Source organism: Leucoraja erinacea, chromosome 2 (assembly GCF_028641065.1).
Source record: "Leucoraja erinacea ecotype New England chromosome 2, Leri_hhj_1, whole genome shotgun sequence".
NCBI classification, from domain to species: Eukaryota; Metazoa; Chordata; class Chondrichthyes; order Rajiformes; family Rajidae; genus Leucoraja; species Leucoraja erinaceus.
The window spans coordinates 81,736,814-81,750,916 of record NC_073378.1 but is presented as its reverse complement, the minus strand read 5'-3'; the positions used below and the strand labels follow the sequence as shown (position 1 = coordinate 81,750,916).

General features: G+C 42.7%; 1 protein-coding gene across 4 annotated transcripts in view; it reads left to right on the top strand.

Annotated features, from left to right (window-relative positions):
- Positions 1-14,103, top strand: part of osbpl3b (oxysterol binding protein-like 3b) — a 158,657-nt gene that overhangs the window by 109,162 nt on the left and 35,392 nt on the right. For all 4 annotated transcript variants that reach the window (XM_055659396.1, XM_055659404.1, XM_055659380.1 and 1 more), the window contains 4 exons: positions 3,109-3,350; positions 8,892-9,029; positions 10,010-10,073; positions 11,362-11,440. In XM_055659396.1, coding sequence (XP_055515371.1) covers positions 3,109-3,350; positions 8,892-9,029; positions 10,010-10,073; positions 11,362-11,440 — 523 coding nt within the window. The remainder of the gene's footprint in view (positions 1-3,108; positions 3,351-8,891; positions 9,030-10,009; positions 10,074-11,361; positions 11,441-14,103) is intronic.

Below are 14,103 nucleotides of genomic sequence, written 5' to 3'. Positions count from 1 at the left end.
AAGAGCACAGTGACCTCTGTCATTCTTAAATGGAAGAACTTTGGAACCACCAGGACTTCATAGAACTGTCCGCCCGGCCAAACTGAGCAATCGGGGGAGAAGGGTCTTGGTCAGGGAGGGGACCAAGAACCTGATGGTCACTCTGACAGAGCTCCAGAGTTCCTCCGTGGAGATGGGAGAACCTTCCAGATGGACAACTATATCTGCAGCACTACATCAATCAGTCCTTTATGGTACAGTGGCCAGACGGAAGCCACTCCTCGGTAAAAGGCACATGACAGCCCGCTTGGTGTTTGCCAAAAGGCACCTAAAGGACTCTCAGACCTTGAGAAACAAGATTATCTGGTCTGATGAAACCAAGATTGAACTCTTGTGCCTGAATGCCAAACGTCACGTCTGGAGGAAACCAGGCACCGTTCATCACCTGGCCAATACCATACCACATTTATGTGCATGGTGGTGGCAGCATCATGCAGTGGGGATGTTTTTCAGCGGCACGAACTGGGAGACTAGTCAGGATCGAGGGAAAGATGAACAGAGCAAAGTACAGAGAGGTCCTTGATGAAAATCTGCTCCAGAGCATTCTGGACCTCAGACTGGGGCGGAGGTTCACCTTCCAACAGGACAACGATCCTAGCACACAGCCAAGACAATGTAGGAGTGACTTTGTGACAATCTGTGAATGTCCTTGAGTGGCCCAGCCAGAGCCCGGACTTGAACCCGATCGAACATCTCTGGAGGGACCTGAAAATAGCTGTGCATCGATGCTCCCTATCCATCCTGACAGAGCTTGAGAGGATCTGCAGAGAAGAATGGGAGAAAGTACCCAAATACAGGTGTGCCAAGCTTGTAACGTCATACTCAAGAAGACTTGAGGCTGTAATCGCTGCCAAAGGTGCCTCAACAATGTGATATTTCAGTTATTTATTTTTAATTACTTTGCAAAAATTTCTAAACACTTGTTTTCGCTTTATTATGAGGATATTGAGTGTAGATTGATGATTAATAAAATTAATTTAATCAGTTTAGAATAAGGCTGTAACGTAATAAAATGTGGAAAAGGTGAAGGGGTCTGAATACTTTCTGAATGCACTGTAGGTTAATTGACCTCTGTTTAAAAGGTGGGACAACACATAATGAGTGTGAATGGTTGGAGTGGACTCATTGACCGGAGGGCCTGTTTCCATTTTGTATCACTAAACTAAACAAGGCCGAGGTGGAATTTGAAAATACGGGTGAGATATTTAAACTTTAGTCAGAGTACTTCGGTAGGCAGAGCATTAATAATAATAATAATAATAATAATAATAATACATTTTATTTATGGGGCGCCTTTCAAAAGTCTCAAGGACACCTTACAGAATTTAACAAGAGTAAAAAAACATAATTGGAGTAAAATAAATAATAAAGACATCACCAATACACAAATTAAAGACAGAATTCGATCCAAAGACAAAAAAAATCAAAAACACAATGTGAAGAGAGAGCAGCGGCAGCTAAACCGCGCCAGCGTCCACTCTCCCTTCCGACAGCCATCTTGCACACAAACTAAAATGATCACACACACAAAAATCATCCCCCCACAATGGTTACCACTGTGGGGGAAGGCACAATGTCCAGTTCTCCCAAAAGTCAGGCCTATTGAGGCCTCCGCTATTGCCTCTACGGAGGCCCGATGTTCCTGGCCGTTCTCGCCGGGTGCTGTTGCCCCGGCGTCGGGAGAGTCCTCTCAGCGGCTGGGCCACCTGGAACGGCCGCTTCCTTACCGGAGACCGCGGCTTCCGAAGCCGACAAGGCCGCGCCGGTTTGGAGCTCCCAGGCTCCCAATGTTGAAGTCAGCGCCGCCCGCTCCGATCCGCAGACCCGCAGCTCGGAGGTGCTGAACTCGGCGGTCATAGCTCACCGGAGCTCCAGCGCGTCGATCCAGCGCGGCGACCCAGGCAAGGCATCACCTGCTCCGCTCCCCGATAGCGCTCCAGCGCTGTGCCGCCACCGAAGCCGAGATGCTGGGCGGTCCCCGCCAGGAAACGGCGCTCCACGCCCGCTGGTAGGCCAGGAGGACTGGTCGACGGGGCAGCCCGGAGAAAAAGCTGCCTCACCCCCCACATTAAAAAGTCTATTTCTCCCACAAACAAAACACAGGACTCACTAGAACTACAAAAAAAAGTGAATTAACGGACGGCTGCTGGTTAGCAGCCGTTCCCCAAGATGGCTCCTCCTCCATTGAATTGTCAATACCTTAATGAGTTAATTCATGCTAGGTATAGTTTTAATTAACCAGCAGCCATACATTAGATTAGTCAAATTCAGAGTTGTTAAAAGCTTTGCCATGAAATGAACTGTGGCTGGGTTGGGGGTTGGGCAGTGTAACAGGTGGACATGGGTGTTATTGGTATGTACTCGGAAGCCTTCAAATGCCACATGAAGTAGTATTGTCTTCAATTTAATTCAGTTGCTGGGGAGAAGAATGGAAATGGTGGCCAGTGAGAAAAAAATGTGTTAATTTGGAAAGATTTGTCATGGGGTGATGGGTTCTGTCTTCCCATTGATGGTTACAAGGATTTTGTGCTCATTGCATGTTGAATGCCAGAAATGCATTCTGAATATAGAGGCAGCAGAGGGGTCAAAGAAGGAGATGATGAGTTAAAGCTGGTTGTTGATTGTACATGTGAAAACTGACACAGTGTTAATGAGCAATGTGGTCTATAGAGATGTAATATTGGTTGATATGGGAGTGGGTGGATAAATCCTTGATAGATACCAAAGTAATGGCATTGGGACAGAAATACGCCATTATAACTGATTTGCTGATGAGAGAGGCAGCAAAGTGTTAGACAACAACGAAAGGGCCATCAGTGACATTGCATTAAGTGACTCTAATGGTAATGGTTGGAGTTGGTGCAGACAGCAAATTTGTTCCTTTGATCAGAAGGTTCCATGGGATAGTGGTGAAATTCAAAATGGTGATTTTTATAAATCTGCAACAATGTAGTTCAGTGGTCAAAATCGAATGACCAAGTTTATCCTTTGCTTGCCTGCAGACAGACTCGATCAATATTTTTGCAAGTCTTCACAAAGTAAACAATGTTTATTTTTCTTCATGCACAGATCAAAATGCTGCAAGTCAGAATTGTAGAAGAAGATCATGCCTGCCAGCCCCAGGACCCAATAATAGCAACATAAGCCTATGGAATATTCTAAGGAATAACATAGGGAAAGATCTTTCCAAGGTTTCCATGCCAGTTCAGCTAAATGAACCTTTGAACACACTTCAACGCCTTTGTGAAGAACTGGAATACAGTGAACTGCTTGACAAGGCTTCTCAGTCAGATGACCCATTTGAACGGATGGTAATCAAATATTTTCATCTGCATATTCATGGCGTAGTAATTAGAATCATTCTGAATGTGTGTATGAATGTGTAGTCCTATACTGTATTGATTTTCCATTGATCCTCATGGGAAAGTGAACACGTTTCGCCGAACACCTCCGCTCAGTCCGCAATAACCTACCTGAACTCCCGGTGACTCAGCACTTCAACTCCCCTCCCATTCCCAATCCGACCTCTCTGTCCTGGGTCTCCTCCATTGCCAGAGTGAGCAACACCGGAAATTGGAGGAACAGCACCTCGTATTCCGCCTGGGTTGCTTGCGTCCAGATGGCATGAACGTTGAATTCTCCCAGTTTTGCTAGCCCTTGCTGTCTCCTCCCCTTCCTTAACCTTCGAGCTGTCTCCTCCCATCTCCCCGCCCTCGGGCTCCACCTCCCCTTTTCCTTCCTTCCCCCCCCCCCCCCCCACCCCCCATCAGTCTGAAGAAGGGTTTCGGCCTGAAACATCGCCTATTTCCTTTGCTCCATAGATGCTGCTGCACCCGCTGAGTTTCTCCAGCAATTTTGTGTACCTTCGATCTTCCAGCATCTGCAGTTCCTTCTTGAACAGATTTAATAATGGCTTGTCTTGTGATTTGTGAGCATTATCTCAATCTGTCGATTGTAATATATGATCCTGCCTGATGACTCCATTATTGCTTATTGCCCAGTTACATTAGTTATTCCTTTCCATGACTTGCCATTCTCTAAGATGCTTTCTTTTTTCCCCTCCAATCCCTGTAATCCAGGCATAAAATGCAGGAAACACCCAACTGATCAACAGCATCTGTTGTATATTAAAAAAAAAACTGGTAATAAGAGTCATAAAGTCATACTTGGAAACTGTCCTTTTGACCCAATTTGCCCACGCCGACCTCCATGCCCCATCGACACTAGTCCCACCTGCCTGTGTCTGGCCAAAATCCTCCCAAACCTATCACATCCATGTATCTGTGGAAATGTTTTTTACAGGTTGTGATCATTGACCTGCCTCCACTACCTCCTATGGCTGCTTGTTCCATATACCTACCACCCTTTGCATTTATAATAAAATTGCCCCTCGGGTTCCTATTAAATCCCTCACCTTAAACCAACGTGCTCTGGTGCTTGGTTCACCTACTCAGGTTAAAGACTGTGCATTTACCCATCTATTTCTCTTATGATATTATGCACCTCTACAAGATCATGCCTCATCCTCCTGAGCACCAAGGAATGAAGTTTCAGCCTGCTCAACCTCTCCCTATATCTCAAGCCCTCGAGTCCTGGAAATATCCTCATAAATCTTTCCTGCATCTTTTCCAGTTTATTAACATCTTTCCTATAACGTTGACCAAAACTGAACACACTACTCCAAATGTGGCCTAACCTATGTCTTGTACAACTGTAAAATGACCCCCCAAGTTCTATACTCGATACTCTAGCTGCTGAAGGCCAATGTGTTGAATGCTGCCGTGACCACCCTATCTATCCTTGACACCACTTTCATGTCATTATGTACTTAAACTCCATAATCACTTTACTCTACAACACTCCCAGAGCCCTGCCATTCACTGTATAGGTCCTGCCCTGATTATACTTCTGCAAATATTCCACCTCGCGCTTATCGGAATTAAACTCCATTAACCATACTCATCCCACCTTCCCAACCAATCAAAATACCAATCATCTACACTATTAATAATACCACCCGCTTTAATGCAGAATACCTCTGGCTTGTCCAAAGCTATCTTGGCTTTGAAGAGAGATTAGGAGGATAAGGAGTATCCAAGCAAGATGAAGATGAGTTGCAAACATTGGAGATTCTGGAGAGCTAATAAAATAAATCCAAGTTAAGAGAGATGCTGAAAAAAAAACCCCAGCAAATGCTGATAGGAGATTAAAACATAAAATGTGTGTGACACTCAGCTGGTCAAACTTCATCAGTGGAAAGTGAAATGGATAATATTTCAAACCATGGACCCTTTGACCTTGGCTTGAAATAGCAAATTACAGACAGTTGTGGAGGGAAGGATTGGACAACGTAAATATCTCCAAGGTGAGGTAAGGTTGCCATTGGAATAAACAAGTGGACAGGTTAGATGCAGATAAAATGTTCCAGATGTTGGTAGAGTCCAGAACCAGGGGTAATGAATGAATGAATTAATAAGTTTATTGGCCAAGTATTCACATACAAGGAATTGTCCTTGCTGCTCTGCCCGCAAGTGATAACGACATATAGTGACAGTTAGGAATGACACATAAAACATTAAACATTAATAATAAAACATTATTGATTAAACATGTGATTTAAATAAAATACCAGAGCAAAAGGAGGCTACAGATTTCTGGTTATTGAGTGGAGCTACCACTTGTGGGAAAAAGCTGTTTTTATGTTGGGGTGTGGCAGCTTTGACAGTCCGGTGTTGCCTTCCGGAGGGAAGTGATTCAAAGAGTTTGTGGCTAGCGTGGGATGGGTCAGAGATGATCTTACCCGCTCGCTTCCTGGCCCTTACATCAATGGAGGGAAGGTTGCAGCCAATAACCTTCTCAGCTGATCGGACGATTTGTTGCAGTCTCCGGATGTCGTGCTTGGTGGTTGAGCCAAACAAGACCATGATGGAGAAGGTGAGGACAGATTCTACAATGGCCGTATAGAATTGGACCATCATTGCCAGTGGCAGATTGTGCTTCCTCAGCTGCTGAGGAAGCACAAGTACATCCTCTGCTGTGACTTTTTGACTGTGGAGTCGATGGTAGCCCCCCATTTAAGGTCCATGGAGATGATAGTTCCCAGGAACTTAAGACTCCACAGATGTGACTGTGGTGCTGTTGATGGTGAGTGGGGAGGGGGGGGGGGGGGGGGGGGGGGGGGGGGGGCTCTCCCTAAAGTCTACTAAAGTAACAGTTTGAGAATAAGGGGTGGGCCATTTAGGACTGAGATGAGGAAAAAAAATCACCCAAAGAGTTGTGAATCTGTGGAATTCTCTGCCGTAGAAGGCAGTGGAGGCCATTTCACTGGATATATTTAAGAGAGAGTTAGATATAGCTCTTGGGGCTAATGGAATCAAGGGAAATGGGGAGAAAGCAGAAAGGGGGTACTGATTTTGGATGATCAGCCATGATCGTATTGAATGGTGGGGCTGACTCGCAGGGCCGAATGGCCTACTGCACCTATTTTCTATGTTTTAAACTGTAAACATTATTATCTGGCTGATTGGTTTACAAAAGCAGTTAGCATATCTGAACATAAAAATGATGAAAAATGGGCTGTTGGAGAGTGGCACACAAAGAAAGCAAAAGTTACAAAACGTGTGGAAATGCCCAATATGTCAGGCTGTGCTTCTGAAGAGAGGAAACACTGAGCCAATATCACAGATGGTTGGACCATCTCTGATACAAAAAGAAAGCAAGTTGGCTGAACACTGTATAATTTGAACCCCCATATGAAATAAGTTTAATTGAAATTGATTTACTTGTACCTCAGAAAGGACTAAATGGCAGCAATGAAGATTGTTAATTAAAAAAAAAATTAAGCAATGCCAGTAGCATTACACTCCAGCTGTGTTTTTTATTAAATGTTGCAAGTGAAAATAATTCACAACCTGAAAATGTACAGTAATTAAAAACGTATCAAAAGACATGAATGTACAAGTGGGTGAGTAAGCCAGAAGCTTGGATTAATAATTTGCAGATGAGAGTTTAAATTCTTATACTACTCTGGAGAGTTTAAATCCAATTCATTAAATTGGGAATGAAAAGCTAGTGTCTGTAACGGTAAGCATAACATTGCTAGTCAGTTGTAAATAGCGTTTTATTCACTGATGTACCTTGAGGAAGGAACTCCAATTTGTTACCTTGACTGGCTTGGTATTTTGACTCTTAATCGTCTTTTGAAATGGCCGAGAAAATCAATAGTTATATCAAATTGCCTCAAAGATAATAACATAGTGTGAATGTAGCCTCACCAGTTATCAGTTTCCTTTGCAATAAGATGTTAAAATATTTTGGTTGAGTTTCATAAGTTCATACATCTGAGGAGCAGGTGTAGGCCATTCAGACCATCGAGTCTACTCTGCCATTCAATCCTGGTTGATCTGTCTTTCCCCTTCAACACCATTCTCCTGCTTTCTCTCCATAACACCCTTATTAATAAAGAATTTGTCAATCTCCACTTTAATAATAGCCAGTGAAGAGTTTGGGAGATATCTGGGTAAATACTCTTCACTCCTGCTCTCTCCTTCATTCCTTTCATGGGTGTAACCACCTTTCATTCCAAGTGTTAACACAAGTTAATTCATTCTGGACCAAAGAATGCTAAGCTTTCACGGGTTGAAAAGACTTGGCTTAATACAGAGAAGAGTCGACTTCAACATCATACCTATTCCAGAACTCAATTCAGCTCCGTACATTCATGTTTTGTAGCTGCAGTTTGGACTGCCCACAATGCACTATCAAAATTACTTTGACAATATGTCACAGTCCCTTGACTTCTATCCTCAACAAAAGCACAGGCCAAATGTCACTCGAAGTGGCTGTTTATTCCCGACTTCACTCTCCTCGTATGTTTTAAACAGGTGATCCCTTTGTAAACTGCAACAGAAATATTCTCCTTACATCCATCCTGTCAAGGCCCTTCGAGATCTTGAATATTTCAACGAGGGCACAGCTCACTCTACTAAATAACAGTTGAGTTTAAGATGGAGACTCCCCCTCCTCCGATAATCCCCCTCCTCCACCCCTCCCCCCACCTCGCCAAAATAAGAAAAACCTTGCCACTGTCATGTTATGGCAGAATACTCTCCCATTACATGGAGAATGCAGATCCGACAGCATTTGAAGCCTAGCACCATCCAGGAAAATGCAGCCTATTTGGATTGCATCCTATCTATCACCATTGAGCTATGGTCCCATACAGTATCTCCAGGACCATTGTTTCAATTGGGCAAGACTGCTTTGATAGCGCCTTCCATACCCATAATCTCACTCGACCAAAAAGAAAAGAGCAGCTAGCTCTGCTGCCTGCAATTTTCCTCCAAGTAACATATGAGAAAATTTGTGATGTTCCGTGACACTGAAATGCCTTCCTCATGGCACCACCCTCTCATTAAGGGCATGAAGGAATAAACAATGGGCACAAATAAATCACAGTGCTGGTGTAATTCAGCATGTCAGGCAGCATCTCTGGAGAACATGGATAGGTAACAACATTTCAAATCAGGAATGCAGTTTTTAACAGTGACCTTCATAACCGTTGCATAATTTGTTCCATTGTCATCTCTGGCATCCTTTATGAATGAGAAAACCTTCTGTTTGTTTTTTTGTTTTGGATACGTTTATGTATAAAGTTGAATCACATATTTAGTTTTAGTTTCCATGAGTTTGTTTTCAACGAGTAGACACTTGTTTAGAGGACATACTGAGGCATGACATGAAGTAAGGTGTTGGTAATGGTTCTACTTTTTGCGACCTAATAATGAAATGTTCCTTTTGTGCTTGAAGTGATAGAATAAGAACAATGTCATTTATCTCTTGTATTCCCACAGGCTTTTGTGGCAGCCTTTGCCGTTTCTGCATATGCATCTTCTTACCACAGAGCTGGGAGTAAGCCATTTAACCCAGTTCTAGGAGAGACATATGAATGTGCAAGGAAAGAGAAAGGCTTCAGGTTTATTGCTGAACAGGTAATGACAATAAAAACAAAATATTTTGGTTAGGCAGATGGGCATCCTCAACTATTGTTTCTTGTACAGGCCCTGGTTACTTTGAGAAATAGGTGGGAATAATTTGGAGTTGAATACAATTACTTATCATTAATTTATAATACTATAGTATTAGAAATTGACTATCTCATAATGCTGTCAACATTTCAATCAAAAGACATTGATACGAGTGCATTTCTGTAATAAAGGATACTTATTAGTTCAGCTTAAACACATTATATTTCAAAGTGTCTGATCCAGCAGCCAAAGTGTGCTGGAATGGGTCAGACCTCTATGAACTGAGGAGCATCTGACAGCATCTGAAATTATGGGAGCAAGGTTTATTCACACCTCGGGCAAATGCTATGGGCAAGTGTTGATCTACTGCTCTAAAGAGAGAAAAGATTGCAGGATGGTTCTACTAAAGGGGTATTCTTGCAAATATTATGCTCCAAGTAGACCTCAGAGGGCATTGTTCTTGTTTGTTACCTCCACAGAAGCAGATTTTACTTTTATCTGGAAGCTGATTAGTCCTTTCTTCAGCAATTCACCCACCTTCTTAGACAATTGGAATTATTTTTAAATGATTATTGGCTGGATTTCCAAAAGAAGTCTAATGCAGCGCACCCTCCACCACCCTTGACTGGCATTCACAGAAACCGTTGAGAAAGTATGGACTTATCTGGCTCGGATTGCGTTTGGCCAAATTTCCACTCTCCAAACTGGGGATATACTCTTAACATAAATTACTTGTGGTTTGTAGCATTAAACGTCCCAATAAATTTCACTTCCCAATAAATGCGGGTGGTCGATGAGGTCCGTAGCAGCAGTATAAACTCAGAAAAATGGGTTAATTGTATAAAAAGCATTTGTATGTTTCAGTGATTTCGTTTTGGATACAAAGTGAATTTAACTCTTCAAGAAATAATTAATGGGAAAAAAGCTTTCTTCATTTCTTTTAGGTCAGCCACCATCCTCCAATATCTGCGTGTCATGCTGAATCAACAAATTTTGCTATCTGGCAAGGTTGCTAAACCGCTCTGGCAGAAACAGGTAGGACTCCATTACAACCAAAGCTACGGTACAGAAACAGACCAGTTGCAACTTGTTCCCATTGTGCCTTGCTCATATCCCACAACCCAAAGATCACCACCTCTATCGCTACTAGTAGGCTCTTCCCTGATTACGACTGGCAAGTTGCCGAACCAATACCTGTACATAGTTAGAAATTAGGTGCAGGAGTAGGCCATTCCCCTTCGAGCCTGCCCGCCATGCCTATGATCTGGCTGATCATCCAACTCAGTATCCCGTACCTGCCTTCTCCAAACCTTGATCCCCTGCCCAAGGTACTAATGCAAATATCTTTTACCCTCTGTGGCAGAGAGTTGTAGATTTCATTCTGCAAAAAAGTCTATCATCTTTTAAAGGATTTCTAGCTGTGACCCCTTGTTGGACTTCCCCAACATCTCCAACTTTCCTGCATCTAGGGTCCAAAAGACTGGCTATTTCTATAAGATCCCCTCTCAATCTAAATCTGTGTCTATCCAGTCAATGACAGTCCTGACATCCCAGGAATTCTGGTGAACCGTCTATACCCTCTATGGCACGGTCCTTCCTCATCTATTCGCAGATCCAGGTGTGGTCTCAAAGACCCTGTCACCCAGTAGAACCTCTCCAGGGAAAGCTAACATGTGCTTTTTTAAGGTACAGTAACCTTCACCTTGACACCCAGGTTTGCATCTCCCCCTTTCCCACAGTCTCCTCTTTTTGCCACCAAATGGATAACCTCACATTTCTCGTTGCACTACATACGCACCATCTATTCAGACACCCATATTCCTGGGAATTGTGTTTTAAAGTAACAGTAAACCTTCATTTTTACAGTCTTCTTCACCAAATCTCGTTGCACTAATGTGCAATGACAATAAAAGATATTATTATTATTATTACAACGTATTTTGGCTATAGTGGGCCACCAGCACTACAGGCCACCACCGGCATAGCAACAACGCAGGTGCCAGCTCCATCAGCCTGGCCAGCTGACTTACTTCAGCACTTTGTGTTCTTTTGTGTTTTAACCAGCATCAGCAGAAACTAATTCTGATGATTCACCTGCCCTCTAATTAAATGAGCACATGTACCCGGTCTTCAATTCTATCTTATAGCTGTTGAGAGCAATGTGGAGGTGTGAAACTATCTTAATATATTAAAATAATTATAATTAGATTTGCAAGTCAATATTCTTGCGCAAGATAAAATATTTAATTGAAGATGTAATTTTTTAAATAATGGGTTTATTTTCACTCTCTTTTAGATGTGAGGTGGAAAAACAAGTTTTGGGGTAAATCAATGGAGATTGTTCCAGTTGGAACAATTCATGTAACTTTTCCGAAGTAAGTATCATTGCAGGAAGAATCCTGTTGCAGAAAAAACATCTAAGTGAGTTTATATTGATTTAAAATTTGAATAGAATAATGCAAAAGTAATTTTGTTCCAGGAAAGCTATTATGTTTTCTTCTTTACCCTCCAACCATGGCTGGTGACTTCATATCATTTCTGGTCAATTGCAAGTACTAATGACAGATGATTGAATAAATTGATCCACTAGCCTTTATGGTTTAAGACCATAAAGCACATTTCCACGCATTAGGTTTAAAGATTGCATTACGTGTGAGTGAATTAAAGGATTTTCAGACATTTAAATCTTGTTACTGCCTTCCCTGGAGAACATGTTTTGGGAAAAACTTTCCCTTAATAGTCTTGCTGCCTTCTCATCTGTTGAATGGGCCGAGTGCCAGATGCAAGGTGGGCATTTCTAGTGACGTGCAGATTAATCTCTGAATTTAGTACCTGATCTAAAATTTTATTGTTAGATCAACTGCTCAGCTAAGGAAACTTAAAATCTGATATTTAGTTTCTCTTTTGGGACCCATTTGTAAATTTTGTATCTCCAGTCCCAGGATCCATTAGACCATTCTGACCCGATTCCAGATGCAATGCCAGACGTGTACTTGAGTTCTGGAGATTTCTTCGTCTTTGAGGCAGATTCTCCGAGCCGGGAATGACTTGCACCCTTTCTGGTGCTGGGTGGGTTCTAATGTGACTGAGCCCAGTGTGTGAGCCACAGGCTCTACCACAGTAGGGCGGGAACTGCTTGTGTCAGCAGATGGGTGAACGTTTCAAGAGATGACGACCCCTAATGCCATTCGCACAGGATTCGATGTTCATATGGCCATCTCAAATATCTTTTGTTGTGGAGGTGGGGCTTCCCCATAATTTGGGGAATAGAATGTTACACTTTTTCAAGGAGCGTTGAGAACATCCTTCAGTTTCCTTTCTCCACGTGCTTATCTCTGGCCATGATGGAGCTTGGAGTACAGTGTCTAGTTTTGCAACTGGGTGCTTGGCATGTGAATGGTTGAGTTTGGGTTAATGCCTCCATATTGAGGAGGGTGGACTAAGAGAAAAGTGTGAAGTTGCTTTGGTTATTCTAGCAGTGGATGGGAAGCGCACAGCAGGCAGGCTTCTCTATTGCGATGTAGATGTGAGCTTAGTACAGGATTCAGGACATCGTTTACAAGCACACTTTTCCACTGATGGTCAAAAGCGATGCTGGTGCACTGGAAGTAATGATGAATTTGTTCATCAGTGTTAAACTGTCATCAATCTCTACCTTTGTAACTCTCAAAATATGGAAAGTTGTCTATTTTTCAGGGTATTGCTATGGCCTGTTAACAGGTGACTGTCTTGCAATGTAATCCTCCCTGTTCAAAAGTTGTTGTTGGAAGAAGACTGTTCGCCACCCAAGCTGTTTGCATTAGATTGTTCTCACATGAAACTCCATTAATTTTCAGTATCACTGCTTGGAAATCTTAAAGGTTCAGCACTGCTTCAGTGGGTGCTGATTCCCATCTTCCAATTAAACATCCTGAGCTACTGTTTCTGCACTCAAACTCGCCTTGGCAAGCTACTTTTGATCTGATTGATGTGTGTTCAAGTTCAAGTTACATTTATTGTCACATGCACCAGTTGGTACAGTGAGATTTGAGTTACCACACAGCCATACAAATAAAAATAATACAATACACAATAGAATTTAACATGAACATCCTCACACAGTGGAATCAACGTTTCCCACTGTGAGGGAAGGCAATACAGTTCAGTTAACTTCCTCTTTGTTCACCCGTGGTCGGGGCCTTTGAGCCCTTGGCAGTTGCCGCTACGGCGGCCCAATGTTCAGGCCCTCTCGCTGGGATGATCGGAACAGAGAACACTCTCAGCGGCTTGGAGTTTCCGAACCGGCCGCTTCCTACCGGAGACGGCGACTCCCGAATTACTCCAGAATAACTGCCTGATTTTACTTCTCAAGGATAAAACAATGTTGAAACCCGTTTCGCCTTATTGAGTGCTTTATTTTTTAATTTTGTAGCCAACATAGGTGAAAACTGCCATGCACTTTTTCAAGGAGCTTTCAGTTCATCCTTGAGTTGTTTCCTCTCTCCACCTGCAGTAATCTGCAGATTTAACAATGCAACATGGGGAAAACTGCAAGAGTTGCATGGTAGATTGTCTATACTGTATTGATCTTCTTCTTATCGAGTCCACACTCAAGATTAGAACTTGTTCAGCCAGAGCTGAACACACTTCTCGGCATCTGCATACAATGGTGTCTATTTTGCGCTTCTTGTGCGTGGTGGTGGAAAGATTGGTGGAAACGGGGCTGCACGTGCCACTTCTCCCTCTCTCCTTTCTACCCATTTTATGTATACACTTTTTTCTTCTTACCCCCCCACCCATTTGATTCAAGGAGTTATTTTCCTCCAATTAACCTATTCTATTGCTGAATCCCATCTGCTGATTGCGCACTATAGTTGGGAGTTCCTGACATCCCATTACTGGATTGACAGGGACCAGAATTGTTCTCTTGAATATATATCTCCTATAAACATAAGAGGGAGAGTTTTACTGGTCAGAGCCTGTGTTTTATGTGTGGCATAACTTCCACAAGATTGTGTGCTTAAAAATAGATTTTTCATTGCCCATTTATTTGAAGTAA